Source organism: Heterocephalus glaber, unplaced genomic scaffold (genome assembly GCF_053883595.1).
Source record: "Heterocephalus glaber isolate CG9 unplaced genomic scaffold, H.glaber_assembly_v1.0 deba00001795, whole genome shotgun sequence".
NCBI lineage: Eukaryota > Metazoa > Chordata > Mammalia > Rodentia > Bathyergidae > Heterocephalus > Heterocephalus glaber.
Genome location: NW_028258476.1, coordinates 1,350,547 through 1,373,182, shown reverse-complemented (window position 1 = coordinate 1,373,182; position 22,636 = coordinate 1,350,547). Strand labels below are relative to the sequence as shown.

The window sequence follows — 22,636 nt, the reverse complement described above, 5'->3', positions numbered from 1 at the left end:
GGGGCTCCCCAGCAGGACGGCTTCAGGGAAATGGGATGGGACCCTGGGGGCCCTGGTCCTTCCTCCTCACCCCAGCTGGAGGGGTTAAGAGGTTTCAAGTGTCAGCTGTGAATTCCCGGCAGATGCCTCCTGAGGTATCACAGGATGACAGGAGGAAGGACCCAGCCTCAAGGCCCAAGTTGCAGTCCTGGCCCTGCCACCGACCCCTGGCTGGCTGTGGGTGTCATGTCTACTGAGCCTGTTGTCCCATCTGTAAGTCAGGGGTTCAGATCAGTTCACAGCACAGCTGAAAAACTCCAAGTGGCAGGGGAGGAGTGGTGACAGGCAGCAGGATTTGTGGGAAAGGATTCCAGCCCCAGCCAGACCCACCTTTTGTTCTTGTTCATGCAGCCCTGGGGATTGAACCCAGGCCTCACTGCATGCAAGGCCAGTGCTTCACCTCCAGGCTACATCGCAGTCCTTAGCCCCACTATGAACGCCAGCCCTACCACTTGCCAGACTGTTTGACCCTAGTCAAACTGTGCTTTGCAGTAGGGAGGGTTCAGAGGGCAGTGCTCAGCTCCCATCCCCACATGCATGGGCCTTTCACAGTCTTATCACTCCTGGATTTTTTAGTTCACAAAGCCCTTCCCATCCCTTCCCAGCCACCAGGCCCAATTCCACCTGGCCCTAGGGTCTGACGGAGCTGCCAGTGTGGGCTAAATCTCCACCCCTCAGCCTTCAAGGCCTTCGAGCTCCCCGGGAGGGCCCCAGCTCTGTGTCCCTCCTCCCTGTCCCTAAGCAAGACTGTGCCCCCAGCCTGTGTCTCCAGAGCCCTGGCATTTTGCTGTGTGAGACCTGGTTAAATTGCCGTGTGTGTGTGTGTGTGTGTGTGTGTGTGTGTGTGTGTGCGTGTGTGTGTGCACGTGCCAGGTTGCCACTCACATCATCACATATGAACCAGGAACATATCTGCAAGCAGATGTATCCCTGCCCCAAGGACAGAGCCCTGCCCTTGGCAGGTGGGTGTGAACTGGGTATCAGTGGGATGTGTGGCCAGGGAGACGGAGGAGTCACCTTCTCCATCCATCTCCCACCAGGCAGCCTCAGATAGGCCATTGGCTACCCCACTTCTCTCCCTGCCTGGCCTCCAGCCCCTCACCCCATCCGCCACAAGGAAATCCACCCAGTCTCCAGAGTCCGGCTCAGGTTCCACGCCCCATGTTTTATGAGTGCAGGAGGCCCAATCCCTGGCAGACGGGGTCCAGGCTGCCCAGGCAGCGCCTACTGGGAGATGCTGGGGGGGGGCACTGGTGCACAGCTGGGCAATGAGAACACCACACCAGGACGCTTCAGCTGCACCCCCGCCCCTCACGGGCTGCCTCCCGCACACTGACCTCGTCCAGGTGGGCTCCCACACTTCACCCGTCCTCCTCCTACTGGACCTTGTGCGCCCTGTGCTCTCCCGATCCATGCAGGACACTGGAGTCAGGACCAACTCTGGCCCAGCAGTGGGCACAGTGTTCGTAAATGAATAAAATTATAAGGGGTGATCGGAAGGCCGGTTATATTGAAACAGTTATCGAAAGAGTCAGTTTTTGGTATAGTAATATATATGTTTCTTTATTAACACATTAAGAACATGGAAGGTCTAACAACTATGATCATTTCAAAGGAGTGATAAGCATAAATGGTATTTCTGAGATAACTTTATCTTTGACAACTAATGCAGTCAGGAAACATCTGTGAGTTCTGTTGGTTACAAAGTCGCAGATACTGTTAATACTTTTGTGGCCTGTTGTCCAAGCCCATAAAAGAATGTTAAATTTCAGTTACAGAGGAGTGAAAATAAAGATGTAATTTTCTTCCTATCTAGGCTCACAAATCCCCAGAAATCCATAGACCCCAGCCAAGAACCTCCGATTACACTGCGGAGTGAGAAGGACAGGAGGACACCTTCAGCACTGAGCTGCAGCTCCCGTCATCCAATCCTCGCATGGACCCTGAGAGATACACGCTACAGCCCAGTGTTCTCGCGGCTACCTGAGGCCCAGTCACCCTGGCGAGGTTGGAGCTACACAGCGCCACCTCTCAGAGGGGACGAGCCCCAGAACAAGGCCTTAAGTGACTCTGGCCCAGAACCCGCCCAGACCCAGGCCTGTGCCCAGGGGAGTCTGACCGGTGAATGGAAGGGAGGCTGTGGCCCTTGAAATCACACACACTCAGTTATTTTTATCTCCAGTTTATTTTTTTGACTAAGAGCAGAGTATGAAAGTCACAGCCAAAGCACTTGAAAAAGGCCCAGGATGGGTGAGGACCACAGGGTGGGCAGGGCTGGGAGGGAGTCTGTGCGTTGCATAGGTCCTGTCTTCACAGAAGACAAAAGAGGGGCCAGGGTCCCCGGGGGGCCTAGCCTGGTGGGGAGGGGTCTAAAGCTGGAAGGGGAAGTCGAGAAAGGTCGGGTTAAGGAGGAAGAGGGACTCTGTCTGTACATTATATACAGAGATATAGTCTGTACATGCCTGCCTGGCACCCCAGTGCCCACCCCTCTGCCACCCCTGTCCACTGCCTGCCCCCAGGGGTGTCTACTTGTAAACTTGGATTCGCTCCAAACCACAATCCTTCGAGTGGGTGGGGAAGGACGTCTTATTGCTGTAAACAGGGGGGCAGCGGGCGGTGCTGCCTCCTCCCCATGCTCTGCCCCAGGAGGAGGGCGACCTGGTGCCTCCCTCGCTGCAACGTGCTGTCTCTGGGGCACAATTGTCTCCGAGGGGAGGACAGGGGAGGGCACCAGGGGGCAGGGAGAGGTACGAGGGGCAGGGAGTACTGAGCACTGCCCTTCGTGGCCCTGGGGTTTGGTACCAAACATTACCAGAGGCACAAGGCCACCTGGGAGCTGTGGCTGTCCCGTGCGTGGTGCAGTGCAGGGCCCTTCCTGGGAGGGCAGGGGGCGGGCACAGGTGTACGCAGACCCCACTCTCAGCCACGGAGAGGGCCGGGCCCACAGCTAGGCGCCCCTCGGACAGCCCGAGGCTCCTTGCCCCTTCTCAGCCCCGCCCATCTCCCTGCCGGGGCGGGCAGAGCTAGGAGGCCAAGAGCGTCACGAGGAAGAAGGCGATGCCCACGGCCAGGGGCAGGTGCTCCCGCTTGGGGCTGGTCCCGCTGATGCTCTTCTCCAGCTTTGGTACCTGGGGGCTCTCTCCCTCGAAGTCCTCTGCGGACAGATGAACGGGCAGGCTGGTGAGGGCCAGGCCGCGTGCCGGAGCAGGGGCACGCGGCAGCGGCAGCGGCAGCAGCGTGGAGCCGGGGACCTGGCCACCCACGGACGGGCCCGGGAAGGCATGCGATAGGAGTGGCACCGGGAGGGGCTGCGGTCCCAGCAGCGGCCACCAGAGGGCGCTGCGCAGACTCACCCAGCACGTTGATCTTCACATTGGGGCCCATGGTGAACTGGGGGAGGGTGGGGACCGGCTTCTCCCCGGAGTGCGATGCTGCGGGGTGGGGTGCGGGTGGGGAGAGAGGAGGGGGAGAGTCAGGGCCAGGACCCCCTGCCCCTGCTGCAGCTGGGGAGCAAGACCCCTCGCCTATGCCCTCCGCTCCCGCCCCCAGGGAGCCGGGGAGCCCCAAAGCAGGGAGCCGAGGCGGGGCGCGGAGGGAGCCTATGACACTCACTGGAGGCGCAGCAGACGAACACCTTCATCCTCAGACACTTCCAGTGCAGGTTGTGGGTGGGCGTGGCTAGGGGAGAAGACGGGCCTGAGTTGGCGGCCCTGTGCAGAGCGGCCCGGCCCTCGCCGCCCGCTGCCCCGGGCGCTGTCCCCGCCTTCGCACAGGCGGCCCTTGGCTCCGCTGCCCCGGGCGCTGTCCCCGCCTTTGCACACGCGGCCCTTGGCTCCGCTGTCCCGGGCGCTGTCCCCGCCTTTGCACACGCGGCCCTAGGCTCCGCCGCCGCCGGCCAGGACCCGGGCAGGCCCCACCCCTCCGGGCCCGGACTCCAGGCCGTCCGGCAGAGCTCGCCCCTCCGGGTCCCCCGCTGGCCTCCGAGGGACCCGCCCGACTCACAGATGTAGTAGTACTCCTGGCCCGCGTGGAACTCGTAGCCCAGCGAGAAGGCGCTGTAGCGCTGGAACTTCTCCGAGAACTTGATGGGGCTGTGCGGGGCGTGCGGCCGGTTGCACTCCCAGCGCTTGAAGCCCTGGCTGGCGTTGCAGGCGCGGTAGCCGCTGCGGCTCACCATGTACAGCACGTACTGCTCCGCCCCGCCGCCCGGCCCGGGCCCCGCCCCCGGGCCCGCCCCCGAGCTGTTGTAGTGCGGGCAGTAGATGTCCAGATAGTCGTTCACGTTCACTTGCACCGTGTAGCCCTCGCGCCGCAGGCTGCGGGAGAGCGGGCGGGTCAGGGAAGAGAGCCCACAGCCAGCCTGCTTTCCGCGCGCGCCGCCGCTGCGCAGGCCCCGCTCTTCCCAGCTGCTCGGCGGCCAGCCCTCCGTGCCCTCGCCCCCGGTGCTGTCTCCCCTCGTGGCCGGCAGAGGGCAGCAGACGCGCGGGGAAGCCCAGCGCCTCCAAAGCTGCGGAGGCAGAGCGAGGGGCGGGGAAGAAGAGAACGTACGCTCCGGTTGCCACAGAAACGGCGCAGGCCCCAGCGACTCCCAGACCCGGGTCCGGATTTCCTCAGTCCATGCCCGCAACGCGCCGGCCGGGATGAGGGACGCGGCGGCCGGGCCTCCCATGGGGCGCGCCCCCTCCCTCGCTCTTCCCAGCCTGCTTCCCGCCGGTCCAGCCCAAGGCCAGTCGGACAGGACCTGCCGCCCAGACGCGGCGCTTCCTGCGTGTACATGCACAGGCTCCATGGCACACACACAAGCATATCCACCGCCCACTCGCGGCGCGCACGGGAGGAGCGAGGCTGCACGTGTGCCACACCGCTCGCCGGTACCGGCCGACCCGAGCCAGCTCGGGCCCTCCAGACCTAGCCACGCGGCAGGCCTGCTGGGCTCTGGGCCAGGCCCACCCACCTTGGCCCGAGGCCGTGGACCACCCGCCCGCAGAAGCCGACCCCACAGATGGGGCCGGGACTGACGCTCTCGTCTCTGCACGCACCTCCCTCCTCCACCTGGGAGCCAAGCCCCACACCCAGGCGAGGCAGAGGAAGGGGCACGACACCCAGACAAGATGGCTGTGCCTCCCACCCCGGACCCTCTCGGGGAGAGCAGCAGGCCTGCGAGTCACCGTCAAAGTGCTGGTCCGAATACCCTCGGTGGTGCTGGGCTGGGGCGAGAAGGTTGGAGGAGCGGCTCTTACCCTACTTCCCGGGGTAGAAAGCACACGCATGGGCAGTGAGAGAGAGAGGGCGGACGCAGGGCACAGGCAGGCATAGGGTGCCTGGCACAGGTCAAGCCACTGGGGTCCCACTCCCTGGGAGCTCCCTGAGGGGAAGGATGGCTCTTCGGGCGCCAGAACCACTCAGTTTTAAAAACAATAATTAGACCCATTAGGGAGATGAGCTTGGAGGTCTTGCATCCCTGCCCACCATACCCCACTTCTCTGGTTTTGCCTGTGCTGCCCCCTTCCCAAGCACCCCTTCCAAGCCTGGCAGTGAGGCAGATGGGCGGGAGCTGGTTTGGGGCACCCGGGAAAGATGGCACAGCCTCCCTGAGTCATCTGGCATGTCACGAGTCCCACCTGGTTCCCATGGGAGAGACGGTCACTGGGCCCCTCCCTGGCCCTGGCACCCGGGTGGGCAGGAGTCTCAGCCTGGGGCGCTGGGAGCTGGAGAACGGGTTAGACCAGGCCTGGCTCCCAGCCACCACTCGGCACCGCCAGTCCATCCCAGCCCTAGTCTCCGGTTCCTCCCTGGGGCTTTGGGGAGGGGGCTGCCGGCATCTAGATGCCCAGCGGGAGCAGCCATATGTGGCCTCTGCCGGGAGCCGGGCCTACGAGGCCAGGCTGGTTCTGAAGCAGCCTCTCCCTGCTGTGCCACCGAGTTGCTCCGGCTGACACCTCACTCCAGCAGGGAGCAGGTCCCCTCGAGACCACAGGTGCCTCAGTTCCCTCCACAGGGAGGCACCAGCCTCGCAGAAAGGGGCTGGATGACCACCGGAAAGAGAGGCCACCTCTTTCGAGTCCTGTGCTCATGGCAGAAAAAGCCCCGACATCACCCCGAAGCTGGGCACCTCTGCACCCTACTCGGAGGTGGCTGTCCCCAGCGGGTATCTGGTGGACGGGGGTCAGAAGGCCTGGGGGCCAGAAGTCTTAGCCACCACTCCTCGAGGTCCGACCTGTGTCCTTGGCTCGGGCCCTTCAGCTGAGCGTGGAGTCCCTGCCCGGCGGAGCAGAGGCAGGTGCCTAGGCCTCTCCATAGCTCAGCCCCCAGGCTGCACCCCGAGACGGTGGCCGTGCGCCTGACAGGCGTCAGTGCCGAAAGGCCAGGGTCCACACACGCGTCCGAGCGCGCCCCACACCCCTTGTTCCAGTCTCCCGGGCTCGCCCCCGCCCCAGGCGCTTCCGACCCCTCTCCCACTGCTCAGCCCTTCGGAGAGGCTGCGCCTCCGGGGAGCGGGGAAGGCACACGCTTCTCCCACCGGGGCCATTAGGGGAAGGTAAACAGGGTGTCTAACCGACCGGGGAGTAGGGAAAGGGTCCCAAGCGGCCGGGAACTTGTTAAATCCCAGCCCCTGCCTCCGACGCCGGACGCAGTTGCAGTTACGGGAGTGGAGGCGGAGGGCTGGAGGAGCCGGTTCTCCCCCACCGCGCGCCCCCGAGGCTGCGCGCCGCCCGCGGAGCAGGCAAGGCCCGACCACGTGTGCGCAGCGTGAGGCCCGCGCTCCAGGGCTCGGGTGACGGGGCCCGTGGGGCGGCGTGTGCACGCAGACACCCCGCGTCCCTCGGCGGCCCGGCCCTGCCAGCCGCGCTGGGGCTTCCCCAGGCCGCAGGGTCTCAGGGAGAAGCCGCGCGCCCGACACCCCCGCCCCTCGCCCTGCGACAGCAGCGGCGGCGGCGGCGAAGGTTTATTGATCTGCAGCGGCGGAAAGGAGCGAGAGCCCCGCCGAAGGCAGGCGCGCAGAGATGGGGCGGGAGAGACCCCGGAGCGGGAGGTGACTGGAGGGCCCCGGCAGACGCACAGGAGCGGAGAGGGACGCGGCGGGGAAGACCTCAGGGATGGAGTGGAGACCCGGCGAGGGCTGCTGAATGAATGTGTGAATGAAAGCCAGGTTTCAGCAGCAGAAACCTCTCCGAGGCAGGCGGGCAGGCAGGCAAGCAGAGAGACAGCTAGAGAAAAGACGCTCCGAGGCTTCCGGAGTCAGGGGCGAGGCCCAACACCTTCGCCCGGTTCTGCAGGGAAATGAAGCCCAGGCTGGGCAGCTATCTGGTCACCTGACCCCGCACCCAATTTCAGGAGACTCCTGACCCGCACACTGGCGTGCTTTCCTCCGACACAGCCCTCCCGTCCCGAGTTTCTGGGGCAGGTCTCGAGCAGGCCTCGCCTACTCCCGGAGCTGCACAGAGCGGCCGAATGGGGCCGTGTGGGGCCAGGTCGCGGCCCCTGCCCCGGGTCTGTCAAAGGAGGCTGCCGCACGTGTCCCGCCAGCACCTCCCACGTGACCCGGGGGCGGGGTCGTAGGCCCCCACGTGACCCCAGGGCCGAGACCCTCCTCACGTGACAGGAGGTGGGCGCCCGGAGCCCCACTCACGTGACTGGGGAGGGGCGCGGGAGCCTGTGTCTGGCCGGCCCCGCCCCCAGCTCCCCGGCCCTCTCCACTGCCGGCTCTCGAGCACGTCGCTCGCACGATTTATGGGGCCGCGGCTGCCGCAGTGAGGGAGCCGGGAGCCGGGAGCCGGGCGCAGCGGCAACAAAGGCCCGGGCAGCGAGGCGGGGGCGGCGGCGGCTCCGACCCGGTGCGCGCTCCTCCCGCCTCTGCCGACCCCAGGCCCGCGCGAGTGCAGAGAGCAGAAAGGAGGCGCCCGGCTCCCCACCCCCTTCCGGAGCCGTCACCTGTGCCCAGGTGTATGCGGGGGAGGCGGCCTGATCGATACCCTCTCCAGGCGACACCCGCATTCCCCAGGACTGTGGAGTGCCCCGAGGCTGGCGGGGAACCTGGCGCCCCGCACTTGAGAGCTCTCCTTGCCCGCCCGGCTTCGGCGGGGCGGGGGTCAGAGTGTGGGTCTAGGGGCAGGAGGCGGGCTAAGTGGAGCAGGGGAGTCAGCCTCAGGGCCCCCAGAGATCTCAGAGTCCCGCTCCGGGGGGGAGGGGCCGCATCCCCACCCCCGTGGTTTCCAGGGAAGCGAGAGGGGGGCGCCGTTGGCTCATCCCCACCCCCAGTCTGACACTCTGGGCGCGAGGAGGGGGGGAGGCGCAGAGCCCCAAACAACAAAGAGCGAAGCGGCGAGCGCAGCCCCTCCCCTGGCAGGTTGGGGTCGCGGCCGCCAGGCCCTGCCGGCTCCTCCCCCGGGTCCGGCCGTTTCTTCCAGCCGCTCCCCGGGCTGGGGCGCCGGAGGCAGAGCTGCCGCCACCGCCCGAGCAGGTGTGACAGTGACCCCCGCGTCCCCAGGGATCCCCACCAACGCGCATACACACGCGAGGCAGCCAGGGTGATGCCCACGGAGGCTCGGCGGGGAGGGGAAGACAAGGGCAGCGAGGACTGTGCGGGGCGGGGTGGGGGGAACCCCGAGAACCCGCTCAGACCGCGGCGGCGCCGACAGCCACCCAGCCAGACGCGGCCGGCCACGCGGACCCCGGCCGCAGCCCCTCCCCTGCCCGCTCCCACCCCAGACGATCGGCGACGCAGACACACAAATCACACTCAGACACACACGCGCACTGACAGCCGCGCACGCCCGCTCACACTCGGTGCCACACGCCGTCCCCGGCCCGGGTGTGTGCGCGGGGGTGACACGACGACATCTTCCTGCCTTCTTCCCTCTCCCAGCTCCCCACCTTCCCATCTTAGCCCAGCAGCACCCTCGGGGTCCCCCCAACTCGGCAACCCGGCCCCAGCGCACCGCAGCCTGGTTTCCGCACACGGCTGGGCCGCCCCCCCCCCCACGTTGCGGGGAGACGCTCGTTCGGAGTCCGGGCCTCAGCCCTGGACCCCACTTTTAGAAGCAAGAGTCCAGGGCAGAACCCCTGAAAACACTCATGGCCGAAAACAGGTCATCCCTGGGACCCCTTATGCGGCGGCCCATCCCCAGGACACTGGTGTACCCCAGCCCCTAGCCCAGCCATCGGGATTGAAGATGGGGGGCCGATGGGGCTGGGGTGCGCTGTTCCAGCGGCGGGGGTGGAGAGAAGCCAAACCGGGAGGGGGCCCCAGGGCCTCCTCCGCACGGCCGAAGCCTTGCTGCACCCCAACAGCCTCGCTCAGACACCCCCGAGTTCAGAGACGCCCACAGGGTGCATGCCCCCGCCCCCCAGCCTCCAGCTCCGCTCCCCCAGGACTCCCCGGGCCCAGCCCCCCCCTCACGGACCCCGGGACCCGCAGGCTCCCTGGCCCCCGACTCACTGCTGGTTGGAGCTGTTCCAGTACACCGCATGCCGGTTCCCCAGTGCCCCCCCGGGCCCCTGGGCCAGCAGCGGCAGCAGCGGCACGGGCACGAGCAGCAGGAGCAGCAGCAGCGGAGCCGCCGCCATCCCCGGAGCCGCCGCCCCCCGACTGAGCCCCGCGCTCCCGGCTGCTCCGCTTCCCAGCTCCCCGCCGCCGCCGCCGCCGCCGCCGCCGCCGCCGGCCCCCAGCCTCAGGCCACGCCCACAACCCGGCTGTCCGCCCTCCGAGGCGCGCCCCAAAGCCCCGCCCCCAGCGCGCTCCCGCCAGGCCACGCCTCACTGGGGCGGGGAGCGCGCCCCGCCGAAGGTGGGGGCCGCGCCTCTTCTGCGGTCGACCGGTTCGCACCTCCCCTCTCTCCTAGGTTGTATGCTACAGCTGGCCCCGGGCTATTGCTCCCGAGGCTGGAGTTCCCAGGACAGGGCCCTGACCCTGCCTAAGGGTCTATTCCAGCCTGGGACAGAGCGAAGGAAGAGTCAGAGGGCGGCGACACGCTGGCCCTTTCCCCCACCCGCCGAGGAGTCGGGGCACAGTCCGCTGGTGGGAAAGCCCTCCACCGGCACTGAGGACCTGAAGCCCCAGCGAGGCTTGAGGCTCAGTCCCCTAGGACTGTCAGTGCTGGGCGCAGGGGCGCAGTGGCCGTCCAGGGCCCCGAGTAGGGGCCAGGAGGAGGCAGCAGGAGCCAGGCAGGCTTTGCAAGGCTGCTCAGCCACGAAGGGCTCCTCAGCCCTCTGGCAGCCCCCCTGGTGCTCTTGCTTTCTCTGTGGGGTGTCTCCTACTCCCAAGGACGCTGACCCCTAGGCACTGTGCCAGTCAGGTCCTGTGGGGACAGCCAGTCCCCAACACACTCACAAAAAGGTCACAGACACCTGGAGGCAGAGGGCACGGAAACACGGGCACCTGTCACAGCCCGACACACGGGGGAAGGTGCTTCCCGACAACCAGAGCAGTAGAAACAAACAGACAGAGGCGTGGAAGCCCTCCACACACACACACACACACACACACACACACACACACACAGTGACTTACACTGTAACCCACATGCACCCTCTGACACACTATTCACACTAGTTTTCCTAGGAGGTGGAAATTCCCCAAAGGGCTCAGAACCCAGGCCTGGGAGGCACTGCCCCTGGTCTGCCTCCTCTGGAGAGGGAGCGGGCAGACTCAGGCCTGGGTCTCAGCACCCACACCAACCACCTGTGCCCTCCAGGCTGGCACAACACCATTTGCTGCTCTGTTGCACTGGAGAGGACACCTGGCATCTGTGTATCAGGACAGGGTCCTGGCCACAGGTCGGCCTCTGGTGCTGGGGGTCCAGAATAGGCTCTGTGCCTAGCTGCTGCCAGGCAAGAGCAGGCTCTGTCCCCCCAGGCTCCTCTCCACCCCAGGAGATCCCTCCTCTCTTCTCAGGAGCCAGAACATAAATTAGGCCCCTTAGGATGGGAGAGAGGACTTTGCAAACAGCTCCTCTTGCCCCCAGACTCCTTGTCCCCAGGGCGATTGGTTTCACCCAAGTGACGCTCACCTGTCTACTCCAAGGACCACTAATCCCAGCTCTGTTCCCTCCTACCCACAGCCCCTGCTCCCCAAAACCTGCCTCTTTAAGGCCCACACTTGGCAGAGGAGCTGTGGATATTCTCATGGCATGAAGGCTTCAGATCCCAGCTTTGAAACCTTCTATCCCTGCTCACAGAATCTGGGTCCTGTTGAGGGATCGGGGCCCCTCGGTGTAGCCCCCAGATGTGCCTCTTTAGGACAAAGCCCTGCCCTGGACCTGGAGCTCTCCCAACAGGCTGTGAGCCAGTGGGGCCTGTCTGCCTTTGTGTGGCATTGTGTACCCTATGTACCTCAGTCTCTGGGGTGCATCTCTTGGCGAGCAGGGCCTCTGTGCAGAGACTGAGGTGCTGCTTCCTTCAGTGGGAGGTGTCCTGTGTCTTCCCATCCCCGTGAGGGAGTCTGGGCTGATGTCAGCCTCCTGTTAGCCTTGTGTGGCTCCTTTGTGCTGTATACAAACTGCACAGCTGTATGTGGCAGTTCTGTCTACATGGTATTCACCACCTACGCCTGTCTATGGGCCTCTCCCAGTGAGGCCTGGACTTCTGCATGGACTGGGTCTGTATAAGATGTGGGCCGCCACCCATCCGAAGGGCCAGGCCTCCCTAGGCCTTTGTCAATGATGTCTAGGCCTTGGCTTGCACCTGAGGTTCAAGTCATTCACGACTGTGTCCCACGGTAGGGCATGGATTTGCACTGTGGTCCAGCCCGTGCTTGTGAGTGTGATGATGTGCACAGCCACTGCATGTAACATGTACCTCAGACAGGGAGTTTCAGGGAGCAGTACTTACCCCTGCTACAGAGAAAGCACTCATATTTTTCTTCTGTTCTGTTTTTACACTAAAAAAATGACTGTTTGAGGCTTGTGGAACTGATTTCTTCTTTTCTCTCTTTTTTTTTGGTATAGGGATTCAACTCAGGACCTTGGGCTTGCAAGGCAGTGACAGTGCCACTGATCTAAATCCCTGGCCCTGCAATACATACTTCTTGCTAATAGTTCATATGTTAAGTTACCCAGCAGTATTTTGTTTTTGGGGGGTATTTTTGGTACCAGGGATTGAACTCAGGACCTTGTGCTTGCAAGGCAGGTGGCGGAACCACTGAGGTAAATCCCTGGCCCCCGCCAGCAGCATTTTGAAAAAGTCCTTTTTTTTCAGTGCTGGGGATCGAACTCAGGACCTTAAGCTGGCGAGGCAGGCGTGGTCCCACTGAGCTACATGCCTGGCCTGGAACTGATTTCTCGACTTTCCCTCCCGACCAGGCTCCACCCAGCCCGTGACACCTGGTGTGGAAGGCCAGCCTGGAGCAGCTCTTGGGTCGAGGGCCACGTCCGGGTTGGGGTCCTCCGAACAGGGATGCTCCGCTCTCCAGGGCATCTGGCCTCCTTTCTCCTCAACTGCAGGCCCTGCCTTGGTTTCCCTCTGGCCTGAAGTGCACAGAACACCGGGGTGCCTGATGACTCCAGAGCAGGCAGAGGGAGCTCTCGGCCAGCCGTGTGGCCCAGCAAGGCTTCTGGGACAGCGGTGGCAACCACAGAGCTGAGCTGTGTTCAATAAATCATGGCGGCTGGGACTGGGGGAAATGAGGGGGCCCCGGATAAATAATTCATTAAACAAATAAACAAGGAGCCTGTGAGATGGAAGACCAGCAGCATGTGAGCAGGAGAGGCAACTGCCAGCTCCAGACATGAAATATTCACAGGCTCCGCACCTTGAACAGGGCCTGTGTCCTCCTAAAGTGGGAGCCTGGGGGGCAACAGAGAGGGCAGTGCCTGTCTCCCGGCCTCCCAGCATGTGGCAGCTCTTCGATGTGCCGGCTCCCGAGCTGCAGTGGCACTGCACACCACCTGTGCTGACTTGGGGATGGGGGGCACTGTGGGGTCTCCAGGACCCAGGGCTCGGCAGGCAGAGTCAGGTGTCATCACTAGGATTCAAGCCATGTGCTGATTCCTCTACTGAGTCCAGCAAGTGGGAGGCCTGGAGCAGGGGGCATCAGCCTGGAGGGCTTTGGGCGTCCTCTGAACCTGGCTGGGGAAAAGCCGAGAGGGAGGCCGAACAGCTCTGCCGCACATGCTCGGGTTGGGGCTGCAGTTCTGCCGCTCCCTGGATCTCACCAACTTCTGTGCATACCCCCTGTGCAGGGTGGATAATAGCCCCACCTGGTTGAGGAGGTGACTGTCAGGAGGACCAGGCCCAGTTTCTGAGGACTGAGCTCAGTAGCACAGTGCTTGCCTAGCATTTGTGAGGCCCTGGGTTCCACCCCCAGCACTGGGGGAATGTCCACAATGTCTGGGAAGCACTCAGGACAGTGTTTCAGGCCCAAGGGTTGCCTGATCAACAGGCGGCTTCATTGTCATCATCATCAAGAGGTTATCTATCCCTCGAGTGCTGGCCACCTAGACCAGGCCCAGACTCCCTCCTGCACCTGCTCCTCCTCATTTCCAAGCTTCTCTAAGACTACCACAGAGAGAGGGGTGACCTAGGGCTTGGAGAGTAGGGAAAGGTTCGATGGACTGAGGGAGAAGGGGAGTTACCTTTAAAGAAAGACCTTCCTGGCATGGTGGCAAATGCCAGTGATCCCAGCACTCGGGGGTGGAGGTGGGAGCTGAGGCAGGAGGATCACCAAGAGTTCCAGGCCACCCTGGGCTCCATAGCGAGTTCAAGACCAGCCTGAACTACATAGTGAGACCCTGTCTCAGGAAAATCAACCAAACAAAACAAGTCCCCTTCCCTGAGACTGGAAGAAGGGCTCTTGACCTCTTCCTCAAATCCTAGAGCTTTTTTCTAAACTCCTCAAGCTCTCCCTAGATGAGGACCTTCAGAGATTCTGCTGTGTAGACAGCGATGGAGAAGAGGTCTGAGCAGGGTCATACCCTGCCCCAGCCTTCACTGCCAGAGCCTGGCCCTGCCCTCTGCTCAGGGTTAAGGGCTTCCCTGGCAAAGACAGCTATGCCTGGGCAAAGCCCAGAAAAGTGCTGTCCCAGTGTGGGTGGAGAGAATCCGGCTGGAGTGAGTCTCAGAGGCCGGGCGGAGTGTCTGGCAGCCTCCCAGTAGGCCTCAGCATTCCCAGCCCTGTGTCCCCTGGAAAGGATCGGCCCAGCAGGAGAGAAGAGAGCCAGCAAACAGGTCTGAGCCGGCCTGCTCCTCCAGACAGAAGAAGGCTGAGCTGGGGAGGGGCCGGGTCTCGTGGGGAGTGATGGCTGTGGCCTCAGGTCTCCTCTGGGGGTCAGGGACAGAGGGGCCTACCGCCTGGGCACACCCTGTCCCGCCTGGGGCCCAGCCCTCTGCCTCCCTTTCCCAGTCTGCTGCCACCTGTAGAGCCAGGGGCCTGGGCCCTCAGCTTCGAAGACGCCTGCCCACCCCTTCCCAGGGAGCGAACATCTTTCCACTTCCCCTCCCCTGGGCTGGGCAGGTTCAGGCCAATCTGCACAAGCGCTCCACAGCAACATCGATCTGTAGTAAACCACAGTATGTGTTCAGGAGGAGGGATTCCAGACATCACACATGCAAACACACACACACACACACACACACACAAAACATATAGCTCTGCGAGGGGAGACACCAACAGTCCTGAGAACACTTTTAAACAAGGACCCACACTGTGTCAGACACCCAAACAAGGAGGTGCACATCTCCTCCCTGTCATAAACTTTGTCCTTCAGAATCAAAGCCTTCTCTGATGGCCCATTTCCCCTGTGTTCCTATAGTATTTTGTATGTAACTCCATATTAGCATTTGCACTTGACATTATAATTACTCACTGCCCAGTCTGTCTCTGAAGATTCCTTAAGGGAAGGCATCTTGTCTTATGCAAGTGTGTATCCCCAGCATGCAGCATGCAGACTGGTATTTAGTTAGTGGGAGTAGGTGAGATGCTCAATAAATAACTGCAAAATCAATGAAGGAAGGCCTGGATGCATACAGACAGTGCACATCCATCCCTTGAAACCCTCAGGAGCCCACACAGTACACCAGTGGGTCCTCCAAAGCCTCCAGCTGGCCTCCCACCTCTGAGGCCCTGACCTCAGTGATCTGTCCCTCCAGGGCCCTCCTTCCCCTCCTCCTCAGTGGGAGCCCAAGAGCCTGAGTTCCACCCGAGGGCCAGTGGCAAGGTAAGGGTTAATGGCACCTCATTTGAGTTTAATTGGAGGAAGGAAGCTACAGGGCAGCAGACAGGTGGGCAGGTGGCCTCTGGCGGGGACTAGGCTTCCCTAGCGCCAGCACCCCACCAGGCAAGTGGGTGGTTTGGACCTGGAGACCCTAACCCACAGGACACCTCCCCCTGCACTTGCCTTGCCAACGCAGACTCCAGGCAGCACAGCCCAGCACACCCCATCTGTCACGGAGCGTCCAGAGGGAGCTGGACACCACCCTTCCTCCTTCAGCTAGGTCCCCTCCACCCCCGAGAAGGGGAGCCGGGCGGGGTGTGGAGCTGGCCAGCAGAAGCAGATTAGAGGGACAGATTCCAGATACAGACAGGCTGCAGGGCTGGGGATGTGACATGTCTGCCAATTTGACCTTAAATGAAGAGAATGCAAATGAGATAGACGATATGCAGATGAACACAGGATTCCAGACTGCCATTCCTGGTGGCAGCAGCTCTGCACCCAGGACCCGGCACTCCTACTAATACTCCCTCCTAACCTTTGGGGTTGAGGTGCACTGACCATTATTTTGAGTAAAAAAAGATCTTTAAAAAGATAAGATCTTGGTTGGGCTTGGGCCGCAGGACCTGGAAAGCTGAGCTACACCCAGCTTTCTTACCCCAGCCTAAGCACCCACCTAAGCCCCGGTCGCTCCGGCAGCCACTGCTGGTAAGCTCCGACGCGCCAGTGGTTGCTATGGAGACCCCTCTTCTTTCCAGGCCTAAGCCAATGGCCACTACCGCTGCTGACCTCATGCCCCAGGCCCCGGGATTCTATTGGCTCTGTGGAAGCCACAGTGTACCCTTTTCAACTGCGTCAACGCTGGGGATCCCCCCCACGACCCCAGCTAGTGGGGCTGTCTGAAAGGGGGGCGCTGGAGGAACTGTCAGTGCACCGAATGAATGATTAAAGAGGGGACTGGGGATTTAGCTCAGTGGTTCGGCCTCCTGCCTTGCAAGCGCAAGGTCCTGAGTTCAATTCCCGGTACCCAAAAGAAAGAAGGAAGGAACTAATGAAAGAGAGCCGGGCATGGCGCATGCCTGTAATCCCAGCACTGGGGAGGCTGGGGCAGCAGGATCACCGTGAGTTCGAGGCCAGCCTGGGCTACATGGTGAGTTCAGGGCCAACCTGAACTACAAAGCCAGACCCTGTCTCAAAAAACAAAAGGAAAACAACACCCCCCCCCCCAACTAATGACAGTGAAGAAGGAAAAAAGGACAGAGTCACAGAAAAAGATCAAAATCTCAGGTTTCGTCTCGAGGAAAAACGGGTGATTTGCCACTCCGGGTAGGGTGGGGGGAGACCTGGTCGCAGGGAGCTGAGCTCAGGCCAGGGAGGCAGGGCAAGGTAAAGAGGAGTGGAACCTTCGCCTGTTTCTGGGAGAGACAGGGACTGGCCCAGCAAATTGTGGGCCCCACCCTCAGCCGCCTAGCGCCGCTGCCGCTGAGTCTGGGGGAGTTTGGTGACGCCCCAAAACTCGCAGGCCTGCCTATCCCGGAACCGCGCCCTGGAATACGCCTCGGGGACCTCTCGTGGGCAGGGCCGGTGCCCGTCTGCGCCCCGGGAGCGGACCTGGTGCTGGTCCCGCGGAGGCGCCGGGAATGCAGGCGGGCCGGCTCGGCCTGAGTTCCGGCGAGGAGGCTGGAGCTGGCGACCCCAGCCCCGCTCGGGCGCCCGCTCTCCGCCCTCGCACCTGCCGGGCGCGCGTCGCCCCCGGAGGCCGCGTGGCCCGCGCCGCTCGCTCCCTCGCACATGCGTCCTCCTCCGCGGCGGATCCGCGCGCCGGCCGGCCGGCTCGGGAACGAGCGCCCCCGGGGCGTGGGCAGCCGGGCAGGGGGAGACCCTCGCGGCCCTCCGGGTAGCCCTGGGCCCCTCCCGCGCCTTCTCTCGTGCGGGGCGGGGTAGCCGAGTCGGTTTCCAGGGCAACGCGGGACCCCCTCGGGGACGATGGCATGGACGGGACCGGAACCCTGGACCAGAAGACCCAGTCTGCGGTTCCCCGTTAGGCGCAGACTTCGCCCCCCAGCCTCTCGCCTGCTGAGCTCGAGGCCCGGTGTGAGGCCTGACGGGCGCGAGGACACCCCGCACCCCGCACGAGCCCCCTCCGGGCGGCCTCCCGCGGGGGGCGGACTGACGGAGCCCGCTCTGCCGCCACGGCACCTCGGCCAGAGCCGTGGAATCAACCGGTGACGCCGAAGCAGGGGGACCCAGGTGGTAGGGGACAGGGCCCGACCAGGCGCCCGGGAGAGGGGTCGCGGCCTCCAGCGCCCTCGCACGCGTGCCCTTCTGTGCTCACGGCTGCCACCGGGCCGAGCTGATTAGCTCTCCACCTATTGATCCTGGCCCAGGGCCGGGCGGCCGCACCTCGCCACCCAGCGGAGGCTGCGGGGCAGCGGGATGGGCAGGGCACAGCTGCAGGGGCCAGGACGCTGCTCCCTGGCTCCGCCCAGGACACAGTTCCGAGACCGGCCCAGTTGGGCTGGGGGCATCGCCAGCCGGGGGCGGGGGAGGCGGTGTCAGCAGCGGAGGCCCTCCCTCCTCGGCCCCACCCGCCTCCTTATAAAAGCGAGAACAAAGAGGCCGCTGGGGAAAGCGCTTTGATCTGACCCCACCTTCCCAGTTCTGGGCCAGGCATCAGCCAGGGTGCCCAGGGGGACCCGGGCGCCTGAAACCCAGGTGGTGTCTTCCTGCTACCCCTTGCTTTCGCTCAGCACCCTGCTAGGGGCTGCCAGGGCTTGGGCAGTGCCCCAGGTGGGTGAGCTGTCAGGAACATCTGCCCCTGCTCAGCACGGGAAGCTGGGAGGAGGGGAGGGTGCCAAGCTGCACACCTGGTCCTGGCACCCACTCCGCACGGCTCAGAGGGTGCCCACCAAGGCTGGGTGTGGATGGCCTGGTGCAGCTGGCACGGAAGTCAGCCACACTTTGCTGGGAGCACAGGCCACAGGGAACCCAGGGTCTTGGGGACGGAGACCGAGGGCAGTGGGTAGGCCAGGGAGGGAGACATGGGAGGGGTGGTTTATTGAAGATTTGGTCCAGACACTTTTATAAAAATACAAACGGTGTGAAATTCAGTCTCACAGCAAGTCCGTCTTCACAGAAGACAAGTGGGTGACTCCTGGGTCGGGCGAGGCGCTGCCCGGAACAGCCCCCATCGAGGTAGCAGGGCTTCCTTGGCCCTGAGCCAGAAGCCCGGCTCTTCCATCTCCACCTTGGTCCCTGCTGGCTAAGGATCTTGTCAGGCTCCTGGGGGCTGAGACCATCCATCTGCGCAGCAGCAAAGCCATGTGTCCTGCCTCTGCGATGCCCAGGACGGTCTGCAGCACCCTCCAGCTCCTCTCCGGCTGAGCTGGAGGTGGGCACCTGCAGGGGTCACCTCAGCCCCTCTGACTCATCAGGGCTCCATCCGGCGACCTGGCTGGGCACCCAGCTGGTAGCAGGCCCCGTCCTCCAGGGGTGCTGGAGGGTCTGCCTCAATCACAGAACTCGCAGGAGACGCAGGACTGGGAGCAGCAGCAGTGGCAAGAGACAGAGGGGGCTAGGAGCGTGGCCCCCTCGCCACCCAGAGGTGCCACTCTCTCCAGGGCTCCCAACAGGATGGGCTGACTCGGACCCTGTAAGGGGAGGCGAGCACTGCTGGGTCCCCCCACTCCTTCAGCGGGTCCTCCCTGTCCTTCCCGTTATCGATGTACTCCAGTCCCCTGCTCCAGGCTCTCCCAGACAAGCCACCGCCTTCCCGCAATCAGCTGCTTCAGCCTTCCTCACCTCAACTTCCCAGGCCCCCCAAACATAGAAGACCAATAGTCTCAACTTCAGGTTTCCTCCACCACCGACAACCAGTCCAGCTAAGGCCCTGAAAGTCCCTGCGCCTGAGACTTCACTGTCTGGGCCCTGCGTAAAGTGGGGTGCTGGGGAAGCTCCCATAAGACTAAGTGAAGCAGGAGAAGCCACAACCCTAACCCACCACCTCAGAGCCCGATGCTCTGGATTCTCCCACCGCTTCCCCGGGGCCTTGCACTGGCCCGAGTGTGGCTGTCCCCACCTGCCCTCCCACTTACTGCTCTCCTTGCAGCAGACAGACACCTGGAGCCTCAAGCACTGACCGGAGCTCTCCGGGGTCGGCACAGCTGGGGGGAGATTGGGAAAAAGAAGTTAGCTCAGGAGTCACCCCTTTGTGTGCCCCCAACAGTCTGGCAGCCTCCCAGCTTTCTCTCACCTTGGGGTGGCTTCCCCTGCTGTGGGGCCACGTCCATGCCCCTGCCAGCCCAGCCCTCTTAGCTGCTCTGACTCTAGAGGCACTCTAGCCTCGCCCCGTGCAGGCCTGGGCTTCACAGGGCCCTTGCCTCTCCACGCCTCTCCGCGCCTCCCAGAGGCACACAGTCCCCACCACTCACAGATGTAGTAGTAAGTCTCTCCGGGCAAGAACTCGAAGCCCAGGGAGAACGGCGTGAAGCGCTGAATCTTCTCTGAGAAACGAACAGGGCCAAAGGGAGCGAAGGGCATGGAGCACTTCCAGCGCTGGAAGGCATTCGCCCCCTCTGCCCGGCAGGCCTCATAGCCCGGCCAGTCCACCATGTATAAAGCAAAGGTCTCGGGGCCCTCAGGGGGCCCTGGACTTTCATAGTGTGGGCAGAAGATGTCCAGGTAATCGTTGAGGCCCAGCTCCACCACGGCGTCTCCTTTAAGCAGCCTGCAGGTACAAGGTGGCAGAGGCCGAGGGGTTTATGGCCCAGCCCTTGGGGCGGGCAAGGTGCTGCCCGCTGGAACAGAGAGCTCTGGGCCCCCACTGGCAGTCCCTGGAGACAGTGAGTGGCTGGGTAGGGCCCACAGCACAGGGCCTGCTGGTGGGGAGAAGCTGTCGGCGGGGCTCTCCTGACCTTCGAGGCTGAGCCGCCCCACCTCCTGAGCCTGGCACAGCACCATGCTGGGTAACTGCCAGGTGAATCGATGTGCAGACAAGGGGCAGAGGGGCAGGGGCAGACTCAGCCCACGCAGCAGTGCAGACTGAATGGGACCTCAGGACCAGGCAGTGACCTGGGACGGCTCTGGCAATGCCGCAGGCAGAGCGTTCCCGAGTGGGTGCTTCGTGCTTTCTCTCTTTGCCAGAGTAAAGGAAGCACAGGGGACCCCTCTCCACACACCCAGCCTTTTCAGGACCCCCTTCCTCACCGCTGGGTGCTGCCTGTGCGGGTGGGAAGGAATGGCGAGGGGCAGGCCGCAGCACCAGAGGCCGCCCTCCCCTCCACACGGGCAGGGGCTGGACAGACTTAGCAGAGGCCCCAGGTGCCTCAGGAGTCCCCACCGGAGAGGAAGATCGGGTTCGGGCGCAGGCAGACCTCCTAGGACACAGGCCAAGGAAGGGCAGGGGCCTGGGGAGGAGACCCAGCCAGTACCCGGGGGGAGGAGCCCGAGTTTAAGGCCCCAGTGACTCAGGCACTGGTGTGGAGCAGAGGCGGAGGAATGCGGAGTCTGAGCAAAGCAGCTCTTACGGCTCAGAGCTAAGGGTCCCCAGGCGCCCTCTGGGTCTGGGCCTCTCCCCACAGGGCCAGGGCTCCTCCCTGATCCCAGCAACCCAGCACAAGTCCTTCCCCACAGTATGTGCTTATTGAATGTTAGTGAGCGAAAATGAGCAGAGTCACAGATTGAAGCAGAAAATCAGAAAGGAAAACAGATGGGAAGGCAGAGAGGCAGGGAGAACTGGGGAGGAGGACGGAAACAGCAAAAAATACCAAGGTTCAAAGGCAGGCAGCTCAGGAGAGAGAGCCGGTGCTATCTGTAAGGCTTGCATCTCTTCACATTCATGATCTCGGCTGGCCCGCCTGCCTCCCAGGGCGCTCAGTATTATTAGCCCATTTTGCAGATGACATAACTGAGGTTGGGAGATCACGCGGCCTGCCCAGTGATTCAGCTGCAAGGGCCGGGCCGGGGCGGACAGGAATGGGGGGCGGAGAGCGTGAGATGAAACCAGACAGCGAGTGGGGTCGGGACAGCCAGCCCCGGGAGGGGAGGCCGGGGAGCCGCACAGCAGCCCAGCCGCGCTCTTCCGCAGCGCGGAGCCCCCTCCTCGGCCGCAGCCAGACGGCCGGCTCGACGCTGGGGATCCCCCAAAGTGGCGAGGGGGCGGGGCCCGGAGTGCGGGCGGGCGGAGGCCCCCAGCCAGCACGTGCGAGCGGGGGAGACCCAGGGCGGGCTCACCACTCGCCCCTCCCCCTCCCCTCCCCTCCCCCTCCCCTCCCCCTCCCCCGCCGGCTCAAACAAAGGAGCCCCGGCGCGCGGCCCGGCTCAGGCGGCGCCGCGCAGAGGGCGAGTGGCGAGAGCGCGCACAGCCTGCAGCGCGCGGCCCGGCTCGGCGCTCTCCGGGTTCGGCCTGGCTACCTGGGGTTACTGGAGTTCCAGTAGATCGGGTGGCGGAGGCTGGAGCCCCCCCGCAGAGGGGAGCCGAGGAGCGCGGCCCAGAGGACGGTCCGCAGCAGGGGCAGCAGCCGCATCGCCCCGGGGTCCGGTCCGGTGTGGCCTGGCGGGACTCGGCCCGCTTCGCAGCCGAGGCGAGAAAGGTACAAAGTGGAGGGGGGGGGCTGCCGAAAGGGGGTGGGGTGCGGACACTCCGGCCACGCCCCCGGGTAACTTTCCACCAATGAGGGTGCGTCTCCGCCCCTCCATTCTGCGCCAACCCTTTAACCCTTGGGGCGCCGCCGCTGGCGTCAGGTTCGCGGGGCCAGCGCACCGCGAGGGGCGGGGCAGGGGCGCATTCCTCGGAGCGCTTTTAAAGGAATCGGTCTCGTCTTTCGAGTCCGCGTTAGTAAAAGGTAGAAAGACTTATTGGAAGTTGGGGCGGTGCACGGTGGCTGGAACCTGTAGTCTTAACTACTTGGGAGGCTGAAGCCGGAGGATCGTTAGAGCCCGAGTTCAAGACCAACCTAGGCGAGACTCTGTCTCAAAAAAAAAAAAAAAAAAGGGAGACTAAAACGGGAGACTGAGGCTCCGGTGAGGTTCCACGACGCGTGACCAGCCGCCTGCACACATTGCCCCTTTTCTTTGGACATCTAGGGAACAGTTCAAGGGGAGAACAAAGCCCCTTTCGGGACACCCTTGTTCCTAGGAGCCTTAGCTGGCTCGCCAGTTGCCCGCCTCGAGGTTGGCCCCTGGCCCTTACCACCCCACACCTTGGATCTGGAGGGGGCTCGAGCGGCCCCCGCCCCAACGACCGAGTGAAGAGGTGGCTGTGGCTGGTACAAAGCACCTTTGTTCTGCGCCCTCGGGTGGGGGCGGGGAGGGCGAGGAGGCAGGTGCTCGGGTTTGGGATCGGGAGAGCCTCGCCCCACTCCGCCCCGGCTCCAGGGCTCGGGAACACCAATTAGATCCACTTTCCCAGCCACTGGACGGAGGGTGGGGAAGCGAGTCTGACAGCTTGGCTG

At 63.7% G+C, this 22,636-nt stretch overlaps 1 protein-coding gene across 5 annotated transcripts; it reads right to left on the bottom strand.

Moving 5' to 3' along the window:
- Window positions 1–2,205: 2,205 nt before the first annotated feature.
- Efna3 (ephrin A3) lies at window positions 2,206–21,789 on the bottom strand. 5 transcript variants are annotated; one of them, XM_087203370.1, is made up of 5 exons: window positions 21,597–21,789; window positions 4,042–4,355; window positions 3,652–3,717; window positions 3,393–3,470; window positions 2,206–3,193 (listed from the first exon to the last, which is right to left on the bottom strand). In XM_087203370.1, exons 1-5 carry the CDS (start codon window positions 21,707–21,709, stop codon window positions 3,063–3,065), a joined length of 702 nt encoding a protein of 233 aa, XP_087059496.1. In that variant the 5' UTR covers window positions 21,710–21,789; the 3' UTR covers window positions 2,206–3,062. The 5 variants fall into 5 exon arrangements, with proteins under 5 accessions (XP_087059496.1, XP_004871361.1, XP_012923408.1 ...); XM_004871304.4 differs by lacking the exon at window positions 21,597–21,789 and adding an exon at window positions 9,479–9,683; XM_013067954.3 differs by lacking the exons at window positions 3,393–3,470; window positions 21,597–21,789 and adding an exon at window positions 9,479–9,691.
- Window positions 21,790–22,636: the final 847 nt, after the last annotated feature.

Coding starts and splice junctions, on each gene's coding strand:
- Efna3 (XM_004871304.4), bottom strand. CDS start 9,606: ATGGCGGCGGCTCCGCTGCTGCTGCTCCTGCTGCTCGTGCCCGTGCCG. Junction 3,718..4,041: donor CCAGGAGTACTACTACATCT/GTGAGTCGGGCG, acceptor CTTCTCCCCTAG/CCACGCCCACCCACAACCTG. Junction 3,471..3,651: donor GTTCGTCTGCTGCGCCTCCA/GTGAGTGTCATA, acceptor CCCACCCCGCAG/CATCGCACTCCGGGGAGAAG.